This window comes from Nannospalax galili, unplaced genomic scaffold (assembly GCF_000622305.1).
Source record: "Nannospalax galili isolate Female #2095 unplaced genomic scaffold, S.galili_v1.0 scaffold281, whole genome shotgun sequence".
In the NCBI taxonomy this organism is placed as follows: domain Eukaryota; kingdom Metazoa; phylum Chordata; class Mammalia; order Rodentia; family Spalacidae; genus Nannospalax; species Nannospalax galili.
Window position 1 is genome coordinate 5,144,898 of NW_008349068.1, and position 24,471 is coordinate 5,169,368.

General features: G+C 37.3%; 1 protein-coding gene across 5 annotated transcripts in view; it reads left to right on the forward strand.

The window, feature by feature from the left end:
- Creb1 (cAMP responsive element binding protein 1) overlaps positions 1–24,294 on the forward strand; it is a 63,171-nt gene extending 38,877 nt beyond the window's left edge. For 4 of the 5 annotated variants that reach the window (XM_008846191.3, XM_008846192.3, XM_008846193.3 and 1 more), the window contains 3 exons: positions 3,786–3,968; positions 6,150–6,300; positions 22,109–24,294. In XM_008846191.3, the coding sequence (XP_008844413.1) occupies positions 3,786–3,968; positions 6,150–6,300; positions 22,109–22,253 (479 nt within the window). In that variant the 3' untranslated portion in view covers positions 22,254–24,294. Of the gene's footprint in view, positions 1–3,785; positions 3,969–5,275; positions 5,555–6,149; positions 6,301–22,108 lie in introns of those variants that run through there. The other variant, XM_017801389.2, reaches the window with a different exon arrangement.
- Positions 24,295–24,471: the final 177 nt, after the last annotated feature.

Sequence of the window (24,471 nt, forward strand, 5' to 3'; positions counted from 1 at the left end):
TTACGTGATTCATGCACAGATTACTATTTTTTTTAATTTCAGTCCAGTGATGGTTTCCCTACCTGGAATTTATATTCCAATTGTATTAAACACAGATTCCCAAGGAAAATTCTCAGCTTCTCTAAAACTGAATCTTCTTGCTAGTATGTAGAAGGGAGGGCGTTTTTGATAAGCTACATTGCTATCTGAGCTCACTGACTGAACTAAATGAGCTTAGCTTTGTTTTTTTTCCTTCTTAAATTCTTTGTTGGCAGCTATAAAGAGGTTATCTCTATACCTGTGTGTATGTGTGTATTTTTAGTTTAAGATAGCTTCATATCTGGATAACTTTAGTTATTCTAGATGTATCTTCTTTAACTTTGTTTTCCTCCAACTTCACACATAGAACACATTCCTGCCAATAACAGACTCCCTACTGTGGAGATTCTCACTTGAAGTAGAAAATATGCTCTTTAGGAAAGAGACTTATCAGAAACTGAGAGAAGTAAAGTTTAGAAAAGCATTACCATCCTTAGATACTTGGATACTTGTTGCACACCACTCTCAGCAACTGAATACTTTGAGATTGTTTAATTTTTTGTTTTTATTTTTTTGACATAGGGTCTCCCTATAGCCCCAACTGGCCTGGAACTTGCTATGTCCAGGTTGACCTCAATCTCAGAGGTCTGCCTGCTTCTGCTTCCTGAGTGCTGGGATTAAGGCATGTGCCACTATACCTGGATTTTTTTGTTTTGAGTTTTTTGTTGTTGTGATGATGATTATTTGACCTTTGAAATTTTTTTTTTAATTTTTTATTTATTTATTTATTTTTGGTCTTTTTGAGACAGGGTCTCCCTGTAGCCCCAGCTGCCCTGGAACTCATAGACATCTACCTGCCTCTGCCTCCCGAGTGCTGGGATTAAAGGCATGCGCCACCACGCCTAGCGAGCAACCTTTGAGATTTTTAAAGCTTTATTTTGTTTTTATCCTCTTGGTTTATGTTCTATGGCTTTCATGAAACTGATTTAACATCGTGTTCTTGATTTTTTTCATTAACTCATGTGTACAACAAAAGTTACTTATTTTGTTACTTGTAAAATAAATATGATTGTCAGAATTCAGGGGTTAGAGGGTTATAATACCTATAAAATGTAAAGCTTTTTATCCTTCCCCAGTAGGAAGACTTTGATATATTCCTCCATACTTTCTCATTCCATTTTTACATAAACGAATCCTGTGTCCTGTACATGTACATGTTATACAGAAGCTCAACTAATACAATTTAATTATATTTAAAGTGTTTAAATTATAACCTAATTATACTTCCATAGTCTAAAATTCCTGGTATATGTATATGTAGGGCCATGCGTTGCATCTACCTTTCTATCCTGGTTTTAGTGAATTTGGTTTTATTGAAATACTCAAGAGTATACCAATAAGTATTCTAGAATACAAAACAAGTTCAACAGGAATAGATTAGACATATTTTCAAATACATGACCTTATTTAATGTTTACAACAACATCTGGTGTCTAAGATCAGATATTTTTTATACTTCCAGAAAAAATAACAGATTCAAATTATGACTTCATGGACTACAGTTCAAATCTTGTCATATGTGGTCTCTTTTTTCCTTTCACCTTGAATTCATTGTTGTGTAACCAAGAAATATGTGGCATGTTAAATACATTGAAATTTGGAAACTAACTCTATATAAAAATGATCCTTTAATTCTGTTAACTTTCTGTTTCTTTAATCTTACAAAATTAATCTTAGAATAATTCTTATACATTTTATTTTTCTTATAGTCTAAAAGAAGTGAAAACTGGCATCAGCTAGCATGGAAGGATTTTATATGTTAAGTGTGTTAATTTCCACAAGTGTATCATTTTGCTAAAGTAGCCAAATGATAACCATTAACTCTTTCTTTTTTTAAATTTTGAGCATGAATGTTTTGTCTGCGTGTATGTATGTGTACCATGTCTGTACCTTTTGCCCTCAGTGGCCAGAAGAGCTTGTCAGATCCCCTAGAACTGGACTTATAGGTAGCTATAAGCCACTACATGGATATTGGGAATTGAACCCAGGTCCTCTACAAGAATACCAATTGCCCTTAACCACTGAGTCATCTCTCCAATTCCATAACTCCTATTTCTTTTGGGCTTGTTTGGTTGTTTGTTGTCACAGGATATTCCTTCAGCCCCAGCTGGCCTGTAACTTGCTATGTAGACCAGACTGGCCTCAGTCTCATAGAGATTTGCCTACCTCTGCCTCCCTAGTGCTGGGATTAAAAGCATGTACCCAGATGCCTGGCACATAACTCATATTTCTTGATTGAATATGTATTATATTTTTCTTGTCATTCAGGATCTTATAGTTCCCTAGAGCTTCCTGCTAATTGATCCTAAATCCATTCCCTTCTAATGGATAGTAATATATTTAAGTCAGGTACATTGATTTCACAGTTTTTACTTTTCTTTAAATGCAATAAAAATCCATTATGGCGAGCTTGGAGCATAGCTCAGTTGATAAAGTACTTACCTAGCATGTGTGAGCTCCTGGGTTCCCAGACCTGCATACATGTACACATACACACCACAAATTCATAATGGAGTTGTATAAGGTGGCATTATGAAAGTTATGATTTTGGGTCTTTTTTTTTTTGAAAACTTGATCCTTAGCAAGGAGATTTTTCTCAGGAAGATTCAAACACATTTTTCAACGCTGGTATCTAAAAGATTATGTCTTCCAAATAAGATAATAACTCAGCTTTCATTTAACTTTTTCTGTGTACAGATGCATGAAGATGATTTAGGTTTTTTAAAACTGGAATATCTGTTATTGTAGGCACTGATTAGTTTACCTGTACTGGACAGTAGCAAATGTTTTTAATTAGTAAATAACCAATGAAAGACCCTATGTAAGAATGTGAGGATGAAGCTTAGAAATCAGTAAGATACTTTTATCTAAATGATCATCTTGGGCTTAATTTTAAGCTTCATGAGAGACTTGTAATAACCAAGATCCATTAAATTTCACTTCTTTCATTAACTAGATTTTTTTGTGGTGAGTGAGTAATAGGACCTAGAGATTGGAACCAAATTCACATTCTAGGGAAGGCACTTTCTTACTGGGCTCTTTTTTTTTTTAAATTATGTATTTATTTCACTTATTTTGAGACAGGACCTTACTGTTTTTCCAGACTGGTCTCAGACTCTTAAGCCTTCTGCTTCAGCCTCTTGAGTAGTGGTAGACCGTCATACCTGGGCTATTGAGTTTCTGAATTGACAGGAGAGTTAGAAAATAGAATTCACTGATAAATGGCTCTATTAATTGCACTTTAACAAACATTTATTGGGTACATGTTACATGCCCACTGTTGTGCTGAGTGCATGAAAGTAAAGAAGAAAAACTGATTTCCTCCCTATAAGAAATTCATTTACTATTAGGGCAACAGATAATAAATAGTATGTTAGGTAGTTAATGCGAGAGTCAAGGAAAGTGTGAATTATAAAACAGAACCTCTTCAAATAAGGTAAAAAAGAATTTGAAGTTTTTCACTTTTTTTATTATATTGTTAGTATGCATTATTAATTGTAGTACAGTTCATAGAGCACATTTCTCTTGCAGAAATTAGATATGATTTTCTTGAGCACAAAGTTACTTGAGTTTACCAAATCTTTCTTAGTGATGTCATAATAATTTCTCCTATATTATCCCTTGAAAATTACTCTACATGGATTTATTGTGTTTTAAAAGTTTTATGTGGTATTAAACATGTAACAATAAAATTCATTGGGTTTTAGTTGCCATTACCCAGGGAGGAGCAATACAACTGGCTAACAATGGTACCGATGGGGTACAGGGCCTGCAAACGCTAACCATGACCAATGCAGCTGCCACTCAGCCTGGTACTACCATTCTACAGTATGCACAGACCACTGATGGACAGCAGATTCTAGTGCCCAGCAACCAAGTTGTTGTTCAAGGTAAGGGAATTAAGAATTCATAAGTGTGGTACATTCTTTAAAAAATTAAAATTTTGTACACTCAGGAAAAGTAAGTATCGTGTTGCAAAGCACTATTAAAATATAGTTAATTTTTCTTCAGTCTGGATTTAGATAATAAAGATTTAAATATGTATTTAATACATACATATTTTCCATGAAATCTTCCATTATTCTACTTATACCAAAATGTCATAGCATAAAAACACTATTTTTAGCTTTTAAAATATAATAAGTACCTTTAATATTCAGGGATAGTAGAAACAGGGTAGGTTAGGAAAAAAGGAAATCTGGAATTAGGAAAGATAGATTCATACCTAACCGTATAGGTCTGTGTGACCTCAGGCAAAACACCCAACTACTCTGGTCCTCTTTCTTTCCCCATGTGTCAAGTGAAAGCTCTGTTAAGTCACTGCTGAAAATATTTAGAGGTTTAACACCTGGTATGGTGGATTGTGCCTTTAATCCCAGCCCTCAGGTGGCAGAGGAAGGTAGATCTCTGTGAGATTAAGACCAGCCTGTTCTGAATAGTGACTTCCAGGCAGGCTGGAACTAGGGAAACCCTGTCCAGAAAAATCGTTTTTAGAGGTTTGCCAGGCATGGTGGATAGTACCTCGGGAGCAGCACTCGGGAGGCAGAGGCAGAGGCAGGTGGATATCTGTGAGATTGAGGCCAGTTGGGGCTACAGGGAGACTCTGGCTCAAAACAACAACAATAAAACATTTTTTAGAGGTTTAGTATTCTGGCTTCTTGTTTTGTTTTTTGCATATTTTGGATTTTGGTTTTTTGTTTTGTTTCTTTCTTTTTCTTCTTCTAAAATCAGTGGTTTTGACTATAGGTAAAAACATCCCCCAAAGAGCGTACTTTATTATGTAGGTGTTCTGACGTTTGGGGAACAAGGAACAACAATCCTTAAGTCCTTGATTGGCCTCTCTTTCTTATTTTAATTTCAGAAATGTATTGATCCTGTTGACAGTCCTTCATTAATTCATTTGACTATTTCAAGACTAATTTATGCCAGATTAAAAATTTATAGACCAAGGAAATAATAAATTTGCTTCTAAAAATTTTTTCTAATAATAATGAATTTTGCTTGTATCAATGACGGCTGTGTCCCTTCACCATGCGTAATTACTCTTGGATAATCCCAAAATACCATGTAGAAAGTTTTTTAATTTATTTAAAGGTCCCTAATATATTTACACAATATATCCTGTTAGTAGAGCAATGATATTTGAAAAAAATTTGCTTGCTAATGGGAGTAAAACACCTTTTCACTTTACATGCAGGTACTCAAAAATTGTAAAGCAGGATGTCAGTGAATTTGAATTCTGAACGTCAGTTTGAAGATGGTAACATGTTTAGTATATAAATCTTTTACACTGAAAACTATACAATTCATATTTTTATCTGATATGGATGATGTCATAAAGACCTTAAAAATCTCTCACATAGTGTTAGACTACTTCATTAAGCTGTTTTTAGAAGCAAATAATTAACCATAGTGACTTTTTATTTTCACAAATGGTGGATTGTGTAGTTAGAAAATCCAACCTGAGTTGATTTAGTTACTATCTATCACTCACATTAAAACGATGTTTAAAGCAACAAGTGCCATCAAAATGATAGCACACATTTTATGCCTCAGTTTTGTTTGAATTAGAAATTTATAATTGTTGACCATAATCCTTTATTTTCTCTTTCATTTTGCTATTTTATGAAAAATCATGGTAGTTTTTATATCGTGGCAAAAGTCTACTTGAGATTTTTTTTAATATGAATTTACCCAAATCAAAGGAAGAGATTGAGGACTATACTGTGTCTAGGAAGATCATCCATGCTGGGCCCAACTTCCCTTTAGACTTAAGGTTGGTAAGCATGTTAACCACAGAATAGAGCTCCATTCCAACAAGATAAACATTAGACCCAGCAGACAGGTTAAGACATCCTTTGTCTGTGCCTGTACTAAGAAGTATAATAAATTGGGACTTTTATTTCTAAGTAACAACCCTAAAAGTGCTGACTTTTTCCAACATTTTAGCCAGAATCATCTGTTCCCTGTTTGCCTTCTAATCTATGAAGTGTTTAGATTGATGATTGACACACAGTAGAATTAGGTTGCAGTGTTCCTGGGTCTCACACCTTGTTCACTCTTCTTTACAGCTGCTTCTGGCGATGTACAAACATATCAGATTCGCACAGCACCCACTAGCACCATTGCCCCTGGCGTTGTTATGGCATCCTCCCCAGCACTTCCTACACAGCCTGCTGAAGAAGCAGCACGGAAGAGAGAGGTTCGTCTAATGAAGAACAGGTGCGGATACTCCATTTACTTCAATGCCATGTACCACATATGTCAATAAATTTTTCCAGGCATGCCTTCATATCTACTGATAATAGGTTCTTTGCATTGATTTTCTTTTTTTATGGTAAAATTGATGGATCTTGAAAAAACTTCTTTCTTCCTTTATTTTTAATCCCTGAGACAGTTCTTTCTGAAACAAATTTTCCTCCTTTCCCCCAGTAAAACTTCTTTATTTATTAAGCTGCATTTATAAGATAGCTAATGGGATTGTAGGTCAATCTTTTTTAATCATGAAGCAAATTTCTTCATAGTTTTCCCACAAGAGATTTGATACATAACTTTGCTGTTTGTACTTTATTCTAGCCAAGTAATATTCATCAAAGTGTCATATTTGAACTAACATTAGATATTTATTTGTTGAAAATGTATGGTGTCCATTTTACGGTTTAATGAATATTTCCTTTTTCATTTTTGTTTTGTTTTCTTGAGACGTGGTCTTCCCAGGTAAGACAGTGGCCTGAAACTCATAGTCTCCTGTTTCAGTCTCCTGAGTGCTGGGATTATAAGCATGTACCACCATACCTGGCTTTGAATTAATATTTTCTTTACTCAAAATCACAACAATTTAACATCTAAACACTCTTAAAATATTTTAATTCTAAAATACAGTATTTCTGACAGTGTTAAAATACGTTAGTCTTCAGCAATTGTACTATATACCAGAATCTATGAAATATAGGTATACCCATTCTTAGAAACTAATTGGTATAAGTGGTTTTGCCATCTTAAGAACAAAAGGAGAGGCTAGAGAGATGGCTTAGCGGTTAAGAACACTGACTGTTCTTGCAGAAGACCTAGATTCAAATCCCAGCACCCACGTGGCAGCTAACAACTGTCCGTAACTCCAGTTCCAGGGGATCTGACAGAGTCTTCTGTCCTCCACGGGCATTGCACAACACTGTGCACTTACCTACATGCAGGCAGTACATGCATACATGCAAAATAAAAATAATAAAAATATTTTTTAAAAAACAAAAGGAAGTTAAGTGTCTTGGCACACACCTTGAATCCCAGCACTCAGGAAGCAGAGAGGCAGGAGGATCTCTGTGAGATTGAGGCCAGCCTGGTCTATATAATAGGCCAGCTGGAGCTACAGAGAGACCCTGTCTCAAAACCAACAACAACAGCAAAAAAGGAATTTACTATTCAGTTTCAGATTCTAATATGGAAATGATGAACAAAACAAAAATGGTCTGGGAAGATAATTCAGTGGTTAAAGTGCTTGCTTGCAAGCAAGAGGACCAGAGTTCAGATCCCTAGAACCCAGGTAAATACTTCAGGGACTTGGAGGGGCCTCTATAATTCCAGTCTCAGAAGGCAGAGGCAGGCTCCCCAGGGCAAGCTGGTTAGGGAGACTAGCCATATCTGCTAGAAACCCCACCTCAGAAAGAGTAAGTTGGAAGAGCCATCAAGGAAGATTGCTGACATCAGCCTTGGGACTAACTCCATACACCCAAACACATGAAAAGAAGAACAAGGGGAAAAAGGTGAAAACAAAAAGAGAATTAAAGAATACAAGGATATATACAGTTTGAAACTGGTAAAACTGTAATTTTTACCCCAAGATTCTTTAAATATTAAAGTGAATGAAACAGAAAGTAAACTGAAGATTTTAGCTTCAAGTCTTGGTTCTACCCTTTAGTCATGACTTTGGGAGAACCTTTTAACTTTCTAAACTTCAGTTTCCACCCTTAAATAAAATAAGGTTCTGTCTCCCACCCAAAATATTGTTCTAAGGGTCAGGTAAAATGATGAGCACTTCATTACTGCAGTGTTCTGTTGAAATGAGCGATTTCATGTGTTAGTAGATAAGCCTCTTTGTTCCTAAAATAGTCTTAACTCTCACTGTGTTACTAAATTGTATCTAGCTATGAGAAATGGCACAGCCATTTGGCGATATTAGGGGGAAGGTGGAAAGAAGCCTGTGACTTTCATTTATCTGCCAAATAATTTTAAATATTTAAGTTATAACAGAAATGTACATGCTGCATATATTTAAATATATATTACACATTTAAACCTTTTACTTTTAAAATGTTTATAAGGAAATATTTTTAAAATCAAACAGTTCTGTTTAAGAAGTCTCAAGTAATGGCCTAGTTATAAAACTTAAGACAACAGCACTTTAATAAAACAATTCAAAGTAGACAGAGCAATTAAAAAACAAATCCCTTTTGATTTTTGTTTTGTTTTGTGTAACAAAAAGAAAGACCCATAGAGAAAGACTACTGAGGTGGTGGAATGACAGTGTCTGGGGAGGTGGAGCTGTAGCTTCCGCCCACCCTTGCCTTACTGGAGATTGGCACTAGCACACATTCATGCTAGGCATGCACCCTATATGTTAGTCAGCATTTTTTTTTTTTTTTTTTTAATCTTTTGAGACAGGGTCTCCTTGTAATCCCAGCTGATCTGGAACTCACTATGTAAAACAGGCTGACTTTGATCTCACAGAGATCTGACTGCTGCTGCCTCAGAGTGCTGGGACTAAAGGTGTGCACCACCATACTTGGCATTAGTCGGCTTTCTGAAAGTCACCATGACAAAATACCTTAGAAAGATTTTTTTTTTTTCAATGCGTATGTGTGTATTACCTGCATGTAGGTAAGTGCACCCGTGTCATGCAGTGCCTGCGGAGGTCAGAAGAGGCTGTCGGATCCCCTGGGACTGGAGTTACAGACAGTTGTTAACTGCCATGTAGGTGCTGGGATTCGAACCCGGTCTTCTGCAAGAACAGCCAGTGTTCTTAACCACTGAGCCATCTCTCCAGCCCCTGAGAAAGATATTTTTAAAGAAGAAAAGATTTATTTAGCCTCCCAGTTTCAGCAGTCCATTGTTGCTTGGCTCATGGTGAGACAGAACATGATGGTCAGGAGCATGAAGTGGACCACAGTGGCTCATGGCAGACCAGAGACAGAGAAAGAAAGAAGTGTTTAGGAGCTATTGGTAAAGTGCTTGCTGAGCAAGCTTGAGGACCTGAGTTCAGATTCTCAGCACCCACATAAAAAGCTGAGTATGGTCATACATGCCTATAATCCCAGTACTAGAGAACGGGGTAATAGGGGGTAGGGGGTAGTGTAGGATAGGAGTATCCCTAGGGCTTACTGGTCAGCTTCAGTAGTTAATCAGTTGAGCTCCAGTTTCAGCAACAGGCACTGTTTCAAAAAATGTGGAGGCCAGTGAGGTGGCTCAACAGATAAAGGTACTTTCCAGCAAGCCTGGTGACTTGAGTTTAATCCTCCGATAAATAAATGAATGAATGAATGAATAAATAAATAAATAAATAAATAAATAAATAAATAAAATTTTTAGAGAGTTGGAAAGTGTTAGACATTCAGTATTGACCTCTGGCCTCTACAAGGACACACACATGTACCTGCACATACATGTGAGCACATTCATATACCACACACACAAATGAATAAATAAAGAAATGTAGGGGCAGGAGAGCTGGCTCAGTGGTTAAGAGCAGTGCTCCTCTTCCAGGAGACCTGGATTTGCGTCCCAGCATCCACGTGGTGGCTAACTCCTATTCTCTACTCCATTTCCAGGGGATTTGATGCCTCTCTGATTTCTGTGGGCACCAGGCATGCTGACAAAAACACATACAATCAAATAAAAATACATAAAATATTTTTAAAAGGGAAGAAAACGTTTTTTTCTTTTTTAAAGTGGTTGGAGCTATGACATGGTATCCAAGGGTACATCCCAAAGAACCCATTCCCTTCAACTAGTTTCTACCTCCTAAGTTTCCAGCACCTTTCAATAGCCCTGAAATTAAGAACCTATCATTGGATTAATCCATTGAAGAGGCCAGGACCTTCATAATCAGTAACTTCCCAGAACACTGCTACATTGATGGCCAAGCATTTTCAGGGTCCAGATCCAAAGCCATAGCACCTCTACTACCACTACCCATTTCTCCCTCAGGCTGCAGTTCTTAAGAATTTTTTACTATATCTGTTGGAGAGACTGGCTGCTTTTGCAGAGAACCGGGGTCCAGTTCCTAGCACTCATGGCAGTTAGCAACTATCTGTAACTCCAGTTCCAGGAGATCCAATGCCTTCTTCTGGCCTCCCTGGCAATTGTACACAATGGTACACTTAGTAAAATACTCATACATATAAAACAAAACAGAAAACATTGTTTTAAATTTGTTTTTATTGAATTTTTGTGTATTTCGAACAGAACATCTCAAACAATCTTAGTCATCTTTATACTCCTGTCCCCACTGACACCCTCCCATAGCTCCCCCCCACTGGAGCCCATATGCTTGGTCATCCCTGTTAAGGCCCACTGTGTCAAGTCAGTGTTCCCAGACGTTCCTCAGTGCAAGTCCATCCACTAAGGTCTAGTCAGCCTATTCAGAGTCCCTTGTTTTAGGAAGATCAGCTCTTCTTCACCTAGCAAAATCAGTTGCCAATATTTCTTCAGATAAGATTGGGGTCTGCTGTTTATTTTCCCAATTCTGTGCTGTGTTTTTGTCTGCGTGAGTTTGCATGGGACGTGTATGTACTGACACCATTGCCATGGAATCATATGAGCAGGGTCCCAGGAGCTTGTAGGACTCTGTTTCCATATGGTCATGTGCCTCCTCCCTGGCTCTTTCTGCCTCCTCTTTTGTGATGGTTCCTGAGCCTTGGGTAGGTGAAGTTTAACAAAGGAGTCCTGTCCAAGGACCAGCATTCAGCAGACTCTTAGTCTCTACATTTTGGCCATTTGTGACCTTTTGTGTTCCTCATGGAACATAGAACAGGGGTAAAGAAGAAGACACTAATGAATCTCTCAGCTTCATTAATGAAGCTCCCTAATGCAGCGGAGGGCCAGGAACACAAAAGGAAAACAAGGTGGCACTCACCTTTAATCCCAGCACTCAGGAGGCAGAGTCAGGCAGATCTCTGTGAGTTCAAGGCCAGCCTGGTCTACATAGTGAGTTCCAGCCCAGCTGGAGCTACAGTGAGACCCTGTTTCAAAAAGACCAAAAAAAAAAAAGGTAATGAAAAATAATTTTTGCTTACATGAAGTCTACAGAGCTGCCTGACTTAAACATGGAGTGTAACAAAAATGCTTTTGCTGGATTTAGTTATACTTCCCTTTTCCTGTCCCAGATTATGGCTACTGCTATCTTTTCAGCTTTACCAGAACCTGGCTTCTGTGACATATCACTTGCATGTGTCTAGAAAAGGACACATTCCCACACATGCCTGCATATCTGCTATACTCTGGATTTCATCTCACCTTTGTGGAGAATCCAACAGTTTTGAATGTTCATTGCCATATACTCCTGTTTGTATTGCCATACACTCCTAGTATGTATTGGGTACAATGTATTTGTATACATACATGTTATTCTACTTATAGTGAGGTAAAATCTTGTTCCCACTTTGCAAAGGAGAAAGAAGGTAAATATGTAGCCAAAGGTCCTGTCTCTTGAGAAACTGATGGAACAGATTTGAACCTGTCTGAAGCTGAATCTTATAAAAATGCTACTTCACTGCTATGCCTCTAAACAGAGTACAAGGCAGGAAGTAAGTGTGCAGTTCTTTCCTGGGATGTTCATTTTGCTCAAAGATTCAAGAAAAATAAACACTAATTTTAAGGTAAAATATGAGATTCAAACAAAGTTGATACTGTAGTGGTTGCTTTAAGCTGTGGCCCCAGAATCCCCTAGTATCTTCCATTATTGTGAGTACCTCAGTAGACAGGGTAGAGCAGTGCTATGGTAGACTTGTTCACCCAAATGATTTCTCCCTTTATACATCAAATACAGCCCATCTAAACAGGATAGAAAAAGGTTGCAGACCCCCAGAATTCTACAACCTAAGTCATCATTTATTCCAAAATGGAGATAATTTGGCAAACATTCTGTGTTGCTACAGCAATAGTCATAAAATCTCATTGTTTTAGAACAACAAGATCTCTTCCTTGCTTATAAGTTATACTTTGGCAACCTGAAAGTCAGTTGCCTTGGCTTATCTTTGTACCTCATCCTCACTGCCATCTGGTTCCTGGATCCCTGCTAAAGGAACAGAAGCACCTCTGAGACTTGACCATTCTTATGGCAGGAGAAAAAGGGCAGTGCTATTTATTTATTTTTTAGTGTGTTTGGGTAAGGTGGGAAGGGCATGTGTGTGTACAGAGGTCAGAGAGCTGCTTTTCAGGAGTCAATTCTCCCCATCTACCTTATTTTGAGGCAAGGTGTCTTGTTTGGGTTCTGCCAGTGTATTACATAGGAGCCCTGGTATTAGAAATGCAAGGTACTGCATCTAACTTTTTTTATGTTGGATCTGGGGATGGAATTCAGGCTGTTATGCTTGCTCAGCAAGTGCTTGTACCTGCTGAGCCATCTCCCTAGTCCCGCATTGCTTTTTCAATCATTTGCCAAAGCAAATGATGAAAATCATGTCTATTCATGTTTCACTGTCCACACCACCAGGAAGGACAAGCCTAAAGTCAGTGGCATGGAGGTGGGAATTCTTACTATGAAAGTAGTACAGCTTACTGCCCGTACCATCAATCTACAGTGCATTGGGAATCTAAATAGATTTACAAAGACAGAGGCTAAATAGATTTGACCTTACTTAAAAAATTTTTTAAACCTGTTTAGGGAAGATAAAAATAGCAAAGCAAACAACACATTAGAAACATTTTAACAAAGATTAAAACTGAGACTGTGGATAGACAGATTTACAAGAATGAATGAATGAATGAATGAACGAATGAATGAATGAAGATAAAAATTATGAAAAATTCCAACCAATATGAATTTGATACTAATTAAGGTGCCTCCATTCAACTGTACGAAGTTTTCCAGTGAAAATAAAAAGGAGGACTGGTGTGATGGCTCAGGAGGTAGAAGCACTTGCAATTGGAGGTGATGCAAGCCAGATGGCCTAAGTTTGATCCCTGGAATCCACATAAAGGTGGAAGGAGGCATCAAACTGTACAGTTATCCTTTGACCTCCGTACACATTGTGTGGCACGTGTACCCCACATATACATCACACACACACACACAATAAAATCAAATAAATAAAAACAGGCGCATCTTTACTGAGATTAAATGTCCTTGGTGGGAAAAAAGTTACCAAAATTGTTGTATTACCATTTTTACAAATTAGTTATTATACAAGTAAAACGTGCTCATTATAAGTAAATTAGAAAGCACAGGCAAAAATTTACATCCAAAATAATAAAAATCCTATTGTCCTAGTACTATATGTGTATGCACATATACACACTTTTTAATATATAATTTTTAACCTTTTATTTGAAGTAATTTTAGATTTTACAAAAGAATTATAAAAATAGAGTTCTAGATGCCTTTTATTCAGCTTTCCCTAATTTTAACATTTTTTGTAGACAATATAGCCTTTTTTTTAACTTTAGAATATTTTTATTCCACAGAGAGGCAATTTTTAACACATTTTTCCAGAAATAACTTGGAGGTTACATAAAAATATATAAACAATGAAGTTTAAGGGGGGAAAGTAGGAATAAACAATCAAAACCCAAAGAATTTGCCAACATGTGGTCAACTTTGGTGGAATAATGAAGGTTTCCATTAGATCTGTTTTTTTTTTTTAATCCTAACTCCTAATTTTAACATATTATATAACCCAAATACCTTTATCAAAACCAAGTAATTCATGAATAGAATACTATTAATTGATTAAGTGTTTATTCAGATTCCTCTAGTTCCAGAATCTAATTCAGATACCTCTGCATTTAGTTGTCATGTGTCTCCAGTCTGAAACCTCAGAGTCTTTCATAGCTCTGTCACCTCTGAAGAGTAGGAATCTGGCTTTTAGAACATTCTTAAATTTGAATTTAACCAGTATTTTTTATAGTTAGACTGAGGTACTAGGTTTTGGGGAAATCCACAGCTGTGTGCTGTGCCCTTCTCATCACATCTGTCAGGGAGCATATGCTAGCATGGCTTATCACTGGTGACATTAACTTTTCATCACGTGGTTAAAATGCTGTCATGTGGCTATAATGGAGAGCTGTCAATTTAGTCTTTGTATATTCCTTTCATCAGAAATAGTTTCACTAAGTCTAGCTACATTCAAGGGAAGAAAAATCAAATTCTATCTCCTTAGAAAAGAGAATGTCAGAGAATTTGTGGCTTATATGTTGCAGCTACCATACCACACTAACTGAATTTTAGGAGGCAAGTATCTTTTTTTCTCCTTGCCCACTAATTTTAATAGAAGTGGAATATGCCTTGTCCTAAGTGTGTCAGATTTTAATGTTTTCTGAATTTTTGAATATTTGCATACTTGAATAGTAGCATTCCTCATCCAAAAATCCAGGACACTAGAAAATACATTTTGGATTTATTCTTTGATAACTTGGATACATACGTAGAATGTATCTTGATCATATCCTCCCAGACACCTCCCTCAACATGTGCCCCTCTACCTTCATGTCTTTTTTCCTTTTTCTAATAACCCACAGAGTACAACTAGAGTTGCCTGCTTGAGCTCAGAGCCTATGTCTTCCCCAGCCATGGGCCTTTGACCAGGTTTACAGTACCAAGCATGAATTCTCTAGGGCAGGCCTCAAATCCAGTCAGAACGCAATTCTGAAAGCCTCTGTTGCATGCACACATGGACACATCTTGCTTGGCAAGATAGTATAGTAGCATGCAGAGTCTACCACTAGGTAAGTCTTTGATGATTTTTCTCCCCTAGAGGCCTGCATAGCACTGTTAGCACTATGTAAGCTAACCAACAGAGAGGAAGTTTCCAGGTCATTTCCAGCTTGATTTTTTTTGTGTCTTCAACAGTAGTGTCTTACCAACTAGTTATGGTAGAGAACCAAGAACAGTGGCAATAGGCTATGTTGTTTTGGGAGCCTCTGGGATCTCCTTGACCTGTAACTCTTAGGGAGTTACGTCGATCCTGGCACTGAGATTTTCATTGAATAGTCCATGTTTTCTGGAAGCAACATTGTCTCCCCATTTAGAGTACCTCCATTCAAACTCCTTATTGATTTACTGTGTTTTTAAATTACCTTACAAAGTAGTGGGTTTCCATAAGGCTTCTTTATAAATCTTTACTTTTGTTTAACTCACTCCTACCTTCTCCTGTCCCGCATCTCCCCTGTCTTATCCCTGGTTAAGCTTTTAACTTCCGGTACCTCACCCCCTTTCATATTACATGTATTCTACTCCCCCCTCACCACTAAAGGCCACATTCCTTCTTCCCATCATGGATTCTTTTTAGCTTCCTGACTTCTACAGAGACTAAAAATAAACACACAGATCTAAGAATAAGAAACTAGAATCTACATCTGAGAGAGAACGTGTGGTATTTGTTTTTCTGTTTTCCAGGATTACCTCACTTAGTATATTTAAGTTCCTTACATTTTTTTATAAATTTCATTTTTTGTTAGAACTGAATATTCCATTATGTATTTGTACCACTTCCATTGTCCATTCTTCAGTTGATGGGCATGAAATCTAAGCTGATTCTATTTCCTATTATCAATAGAGTAGCTATGAACATGGATATGCAGGTGTCTCTATAATAGGATATGGAGTCCTTTAGTATACCCAAGAATGGTATAGCTGGGCCATATGGTAGTTCCCACTTTAGCTTTTATAGAAACCTCGATACTGACTATCATAGTGGCTGCACCAATTTACACTCCCACAACAATGGATAAGGGTTTCTCTTTCTGCACATCCTCACCAGCATTTGTTGTCATTTGTTGTCTTGATAGCCATTCTGACGAGTGAGATGGAATCTCAGAGTAGTTTTATGTTTCTCTGGTGGCTACTAAAAGTTGAGTGATGTTTCTTCCTTTTCTGTTTTATACAGTAGTTTGAGAAGCTTACTGTTTTATCTTCTTCCTGGTGGATTCTTCTTGCTCCTCCATCTCATATTTAAGCTCAGCTATTCTAGCTTCTTGATCAAGTAGAGACTTTCCACAGAGCTTTTTATTTGATTTACTACTTTTCATTTCCAGCATTGTTTGATTTTTCTTCAGTATTTCTCTCTTTGTGGGATTCTTCTTTATTATGTTGCATCACCTTTCTTGTCCACCAGGAGCTTAGTTTCCTCTTTGATTTCTCTGAACACACCTGTAATCATCATTGTGAGTTATCTGTCTGGGAGTTTGTCTAAGTCACTCCACCTTTTAAATGCCATTACTGCGGGATTAGTAATCTTTGGAGGAGTTAAATTGTCCTGGTTTTTCATTTTTCTTGTATTAGAATTGATTTCTATATTATTAAGTTAGAATTTATGCATCAAGGGTTATTTTTTTGTTGCTTGAATTTTTTTTTTTTTTTTGGTCAGCTATATTTGATTTGAAGTATTTGCAATGTTTAAATAGGACATTGTTGTGAGTTCATAGGAGTAAATGACCGAAGAAGTCTCTTATAGTTCATGTTGGCCTTTACTCACTGTGTAGCTGAGGATGACCTTGAACTTCTGGTCCTCCTGTGTGCTATGAGTACAGGCCATGTGCCAGCCCATCACTCCCAGTTTATACAGTGTTGGGGAAGGAGTCAAGGGCTTCATGCATACTAGCCAAGCACTCTACCAACTGAGCTACATCCTGGACCCAGTTTGAGTCTTCTCTATTTCCTTAGCCCATTTTCTTTCTCTTTTTTTTTTTTAAATTTTATTTATGTGTATGCATGTATTGCCTGCACGTAGGCAAGTGCACCCGTGTCGTGCAATGTCCGCGGAGGTCAGAAGAGGCTGTCGGATCCCCTGGGACTGGAGTTATGGACAGTTGTTAGTTGCCATGTGGGTGCTGGGATTCGAACCCCGATCTTCTGCAAGAACAACCAGTGTTCTTAACCTCTGAGCCATCTCTCGAGCCCCCCATTTTCTCTTTTTAAGGAGCCAATTTTTGTTTCATTGTTTTTCTCAATACAGTTTCCTTGATTTTTACTTTTTATCATTTCCTTCCTTCTGCGTGCTTTGGTTTTATCTGCTCTCACTCCCACCACCCCTCCCCGCTTCTTTTATTTGGAGACTGAGTTCACTATGTAGCCCTGGCTGACCTGGAACTTGCTATGTAAACCAGGCTGGCCTCAAATTCACAGAGATCTGCCTACCTCCTGAGTGCTGAGAGTAGACCTAGCTTCTTTTCTGTTTCTTAAGGTGAAGTTAGATCATGGTTTGGCAAACTTTGTAAAGGATGAGATTGTAATAAATAGTTGAAGTCCTACAGACTATAAATGATCTCTGTCACAACCCATCTCTGCTGTTTTAACAGGAAAGTAACCATGAATAAGTTTTTTTTTTTTTTTATAAAAACTTGCAGCGGGTCACAGTTGGCAACCCCCAGTATAAGTGAATAAGACTGTCTCTTTTAACATAAATATTTAAGGCTGTAAATTCCTATCCAAACATTGCCTTGCATCTGACAAATTTTGACATGTCAAGCTGTATTTATATTCAATTTAAAATATTTTTATTCCTTTGAAACTTCTTCTGAAGTGATTTATATGTTTAGTATTAATGTACAATTAATTTTTGCTACCAGAAAACATATCTTGTATTATTTCTGTTATTTTAAATTAGCAAGTATGGGGCTAAAGAGATAGCTCAGCAGTTAAGAGCACTGGCTCCTCTTGCAGAGGACCCAGGTTTGACTCCCAGCATCCACATGGCATCTCACAACCATCTATAACTCCAATTCCAGGGTATCTGATGCCTTCTTCTGACCTTCGTAGACATTGTACAACATGGGTACACTTATACACATGCAGGCAATATACTCATACACATAAAATAAAAAATAAAAAAAAATAGCAAGTATCACAGATATCAAGTAGGTACGGTTGCTTGGTAATATCAGGTGTCCTATAGCCTTTTTTCTTTCCTACTTTATCTTCACTACAGACTGTTAGAGCTTTCATATAGTTATGGACATGTTCATTTCTCCTTTTAGTTCTATCACTTTCTTTTTTAAGTATGTTTAATCTCTGTTAAGAGTATGTATACACTTAGAATGAATGTCTTAGAGAAGTGACTCCATCATTATCATTATATAATGTCCTTCTTTATCCCTGACAGTATTCTTCAGAAGGCCAAAGTTCATGGATACAGAGATTTTTAGTACATAGTCAGCTAGATCCATTGCTTTGGGCCTCAGCTAATGCAGAGTGTCATGACAGCAGAAGCATGTGGCTGAGGCTACTCACCTCATGGCAAACAGGAAGATCATAGTAGTAATAGAGAGGGTTAGGGCCATGATACATTTTCTGAGACACACCCAGCAACTTATTCCTCCACTTAGACCCTATCTTCCACAATAGTCTATACAAATTCTGAATCCATCAATGTATGAGAACATTAAGCCTGAGTCCTTGTGTTCTTGTCATCTGTGGATATACGTTCACAGGTAAATGAAAATGGTTGTGATGTAGCAACTTTTTTCCGCCTAAAAATAAGCAGCAAGGCACATTTGGCAATCCCTGGTAAAATAAATAAGACCTTGTCTAACAAGCTGGGTGTGGTGTCACATGTCTGTAATCACAGCCCTTGGGAGGCTGAGGTAGGATCAGGAATGAGTCTTTGAACATAAGAAGGATGCTTTGCTAGGTGTCTCTCAGTCCAATCAGTTTAAGATCAAGATTAAATGTGCTTCTTCTGATATTAAAACTACCCCAGTTTCTTTTGATTAGTGTTTGCAGATTCTCCCCTTCTCCACCCTTTGCCCCTTACCTATCTTTGTCTTTGTATTTGAGGAAGACTTCTTTCTGTTAATGTATACTTGGACTTTGGTTTAGACCTTGGTTTGTATACCATAGAATTAGCAAACTATGTGTGATAGATCAAATCTAACTTAGAACCTGTTTCATCATGCATGCACACATACACCAGAAACTATATTAAGCCAGAAAGACTTAAAATATGTACTATCTGGGGCCGGGTGTGGTGGCACACGCTTTTAATACCAGCACTTGGGAGGCAGAGGCAGGTGGATCTCTGTGAGTTCAAAGCCAGCCTGGTCTACATAGTAAGTTCCAGGTCAGTTGGGGCTACAGAGAGACCCTGTGTCAAAAAGACCAAAAAAATAAATAAATAAAATCTTTTCCTACTTCAGCTTTAGACAATCAGTTATCTTTTTAAAAGTTTTTTGTATGTGTATAGTATATTTGTGTGTGTGCACATGCATGAAGCCAGAGGTGACAGCAGTTGTCTTCCCCCATCGCTCTCCCATTAGTTTTGAGTTCTGATACTTGCATGACAGGCATTTTACTGATTGACCATCTCCCCATTCCTGACCAAACTTTTGACATTGCAACTTAATATTGTCTTGTACAAATGTACCAGTACTTTGGCTTGAGATGTGTTGTTTTTTTGTTGTGTTTTGTTTGTTTTTTCTCTTTTTAAAGATTTGGGGGAAGCAATCCTTGAATGTGAAAGGACCTCCTAGAAGCTGTATAATTAGCTAGCTAGGGTCAAAGCCAGGGTCTAAACCCAACCTTTCTGTTTCCTGGTCTAGAACTCTGCTAGTATAACATATTAAATTTGTATCCAAATTTATTTTAAATTGTGACTAATGAGCATTGACTTACTCAATAACCTGAAACCTTCTACACATACACACCCACTATCCAAATTCAGTTTAGGACATGCTTTATGGAATTCCTCTTTGATTATCCTGAATTTACATTAGTAAACTGTAAAGATCCAATGAGTCTTGCATTTAAAATGTACCTTGAGCATGCTGGCACCATTGCTGTAGGTTCGTATGAGCAAGGTCCCAGGAGCCTGTAGGACTCTTACTTCCATATGGTCATGCACCTCCTCCCTGTCTCTTAAAAATCTTACCACCCCCTCTTCTGCAATGGTCCCTGAGCCCTGGGTGGGTGAAGTTTAATATAGGAGTCCTGTCCAAGGACCCACACTTTGCAGACTCTTACTCTCTACACTTTAGTCATTTGTGACCTTTTATGTTTCTGGCCCTCTGGTTACATGAAAGTGCTTTATTGATGAGAATTGAGAGATGTATTAGTGTTCTCTTTACCCCTTGTTCTATGTTCTGTGAGCCTTAGGGTAGAAGTTGCATTGTAGATGTGCCACTTAGACTTGGCCAATTCACAATCTCTGTGTATGACCATTTGTGGAACTTTGTCATAATCTTCATCTGTTGCAAAAGAAGCTTCTTTGATGAGTGGTGACTGGGGTTCTTGTCTGTAAATATAAGGATCCATATTTTGCACATAGTCAGAAATTACATTTGTCTAGGGATATGACAGCATTGGAGTTTTCTCTAAGATCTTTGACCTCTCCAGCCATGTGTATTTGGCTGTGTTTACAGTACCACACATGAGTTTCCTCTCATTGAGTGAGATTTAAATCCAACTTGATGATAGGCCTTAACACAAATGACAGAATGTATGAATTTGAGGGTGGGGACAGGGGTTATGGGAGGGAGCCAATGGGAAAGGGGGTATAAAGATGATTAAGATGTTCTGTATGGGGGCTGGAGAGATGGCTCAGTGGTTAAGAACACTGTTCTTGCAGAAGACCCGGATTTGAATCCCAGCATCCACATGGCAGCTAACAACTGTCCATAACTCCAGTCCCAGGGCCTCCAACAGCCTCTTCTGACTTCCGCAGGCATTGCACGACGGGTGCACTTACCTACATGCAGGCATAGCACTCATATACATAAAATAAAAATAATGAAACATTAAAAAAAATGTTCTGTATGAAATGCACAAAAAATTCAATAAAAAAATAAGCAAGAAAGAACAACAAACACCTTGTTTTCTTAGGTCTATATTGGAGGAACATATACTCTAATCTTTTACAGTACTTTAATACATAGTTGTGGAACAAAATTGCATCCAAAGTCATATTGCTTTACCATTGGAAACTAGCATGTAGATATCTGTTTTGTTTTGTTTTGTTTTGTTTGGTCTTTTTGAGACAGGGTCTTCCTGTAGTCCCAGCTGACCTGGAATTTGCTATGTAAATCAGGCTGGCCTCTGCCTCCCAAGTGCTGGGATTAAAGGTGTGTGCCACGACTCCCCACAGATATAGCATTCTTAATGGATAATTCTACTTGTGGACTATAAATTTTTAGGTAATAAAGAAGAAAAATCAAGAGAAATAAGACTGGTCAGCCTTTACTAAATTAAACTTTAAAAAAAAATTTTTTTTTTAATGTGTATGAGTGCATTGCCTGCATGTATATAAGTGCACCTATGTCGTGCAATGCCCATGGAGGTCAGAGGAGGGCATCAGATCCCCTGGAACTGGAGTTTACAGACAGTTGTTAGCCACCACATTGAGTGCTGGGAATAGAGCACAGGTCCTCTGTAAGAGCAGCCAGTGTTCTTACCTACTGAGTGCTGGGATCCAAATTCTGGTCCTCATGCTTGTGTGGCAGGCACTGTACCTCCTGAACCACATTCCCAGGCCCTCACCTCCAACAGCATTTTTTTTTTAAGTATTTTCTTTTTATATTTTGTGCATGCATGTATGTGTATGCACGTGTACCATGGTGCATGTGTGGAAGTCAGAGGACAGTTTGGAGGAGTCGGTTTTCTCCTTCCATCATGTGGGATCCAGGGATCAAACTTGGGTTGTCCAGCTTGGCAGCAGGGCCCTTTATCCACTAAGCCATCTCACTGGCCCACCCAGGAGCATGTATTGAGCATTTATTGTATGCTTAATACAGACTGTTCAGTTCAGCTATTTCCCTAAAAATACTCAGCTCTAAAACAAATGGAATAGAAATCACACACATAATCTTTCCTTTCATTTTTCATTTGTAGGGAAGCAGCACGAGAATGTCGTAGAAAGAAGAAAGAATATGTGAAATGTTTAGAAAACAGAGTGGCAGTGCTTGAAAACCAAAACAAGACACTGATTGAGGAGCTAAAAGCACTTAAGGACCTTTACTGCCACAAATCGGATTAATTTTGGATTTAAATTTTCACCAGTTATGGTGGAAATGGACTGGATTGGCCACAACCAGAAAGACAAAATAAACATTTTATTTTCTAAATATTTTTTTTTCTATGCGCAAAACTGCCTGAAAGCAACTACAGCATTTCACTCATTTCCGCTTCTGCACTAAACTGCAAGTGGCCAGCAGCTGCCTCCACTTCTCCCCTCAAGACATTTTCAACGCCAGGAATCATGAAAAGACTTCGGCTTTGTTTCCCACCCTCCTCAAGAAGTCATACTTTGTTTACTTGTAAATTGTTGGGGGAAATGAGGAAAATGAAATCTTTTTTTAATGATTTCAAGGTTTGTGCTGAGCTCCTTGACTGCCTTAGGGACAGTTACCCCAGCCTCTTTAGCTGAAGTAATGTGTGGGACGCATAAGGAAAGTAAGTAAGGTGCAATGAAGTGTTGATTGCCAAATTGATGTTTTTACATTTCCATTGTGAGTTATGTAAAGCTGTTGGAGACACACCCACTGAAAAAGGATCTTAGTTTGGTGTTAAGGAATGAACTTGGAATATTTTCTATGTATGCTCTTTTCTTCAGTACTGAAAACTTGGTTCTTCAAAACATTCTGTATTAACCATGGCTCCTCTGTAGGGCAGTTGTTGCTTCTTAATTCAGTTCTGTGTGTATTCAACAGTTTTGAATACATTAAAAGAAGTAATCAACTGAATGAAAAGGCATGGTATTTGAATTTTAAATTAAATTGAAATAAAAGTACAAAGCTTAATACTAAATAGACAGATGCTGGCTAGGTAACCAACCCCCTGAGTTATACAACAAGGTTTTTAACAAATAAAAGCTTTTGTCCTTGCTTTCAAAAATATTTATATTGTCACTTATTTACCTAGGAAGTTATTTGTAATTTACTATTGCCCTTTGCACATATACTGTGCCACCAACACAGAAGCTTTCAAGGTGACAAAGAAAAATGATTTGTTCTGGAAAGTGCTAAATTTAAAATCTTTTCCATATTAGCAGACTATCGGAAAATCTCTTGGAATTTTTTTAATGAAGGAAATTACAAGGATATGTTTCAAAAAAGCATGTTAGATGTGCTCAAAAGTAATTTCTTCAGATAGTGGTATGTCTGCTGTGGGTACAGTATTGGCATTGTCTTTCTTGTAAAACTTTTTTTTTTCTTCTAAAAAGGGTAATTATGCTTTAGCTTTTCAGTAACTACTTTGTCATTTATAAAGGAGCTACCTATTTTGATTCCTGACTTTGATAGTCTGCATTTATGTTTAACATACATTGTTTCCGATAAGACTTTTAATTATTAATTATTCATTCACTAAGCCTGATAAAATCTAAAAAGTTACTTCTTAAAAAAAAAGGTGAATTTTTATAAGTTGGAGACTGACATGTTAGATTACTTCTTATTTGAGAAAGAAATTATTTTTAAGAAGCTCATAAAGTTGTTTTACTTTCATTCATTGGCTACTAAAGAAGCATTTTAACATGAGAAAATATACATATGAGATTAGATATTTGGTTCATTTTTTAAAAATAAGATTTTTTAACTCACACCCGTAAATGTTATATCTTGTTTGTAACAAACGTTGTCTTTTTTCAAGGATGGACTGAGTTTGTGAAGGAGCATCCTTCTAAGAATTGAGTGATGTAATCCTTATGTTTGGACAGTTCACCAGATTCTCAAAAAGGCTTTCAATCGACTGTAAAGTTTGATGTTTGTCCTGCTGAGTTTATGGGGAAAGAGAGAGGATCAAAATTGTCTCTATGCCAACATAATAGATACAGCATTTTCTAAACTTGTTTTAACAGAAATGAAGCAAAATCAAAAATCTGTTCACAAACTGAAATTATTTCACATTAAGTCAAAATATCATCTTAATGTTTTAAGTGGAAAAATTGCCTAGTGTGTAGCAAGGTGTATAATCTCTAGGATGTCTATTTTTCAAAAGTTGAGGCTTTCTACTTCATTAGGAAGTTGGTGGTTCCCTTAGTCCTTTATAAATCAAGGCACTCAATCACACATATTAGCTAGATAGATGGATTTATAAATTATAAAGGCATGGGCCTTTATACCTTGAGGATGACTGTACTGGTTTGAAGCCAGTTACTTAATAAGGTAAGAAAAATATTTTGTTGCTAAATCTGTTTTAGACCCTTGCGGCTTGAAGATTTTATTTTTTTAATATATAAATTAAGAAATTTTTTTTTA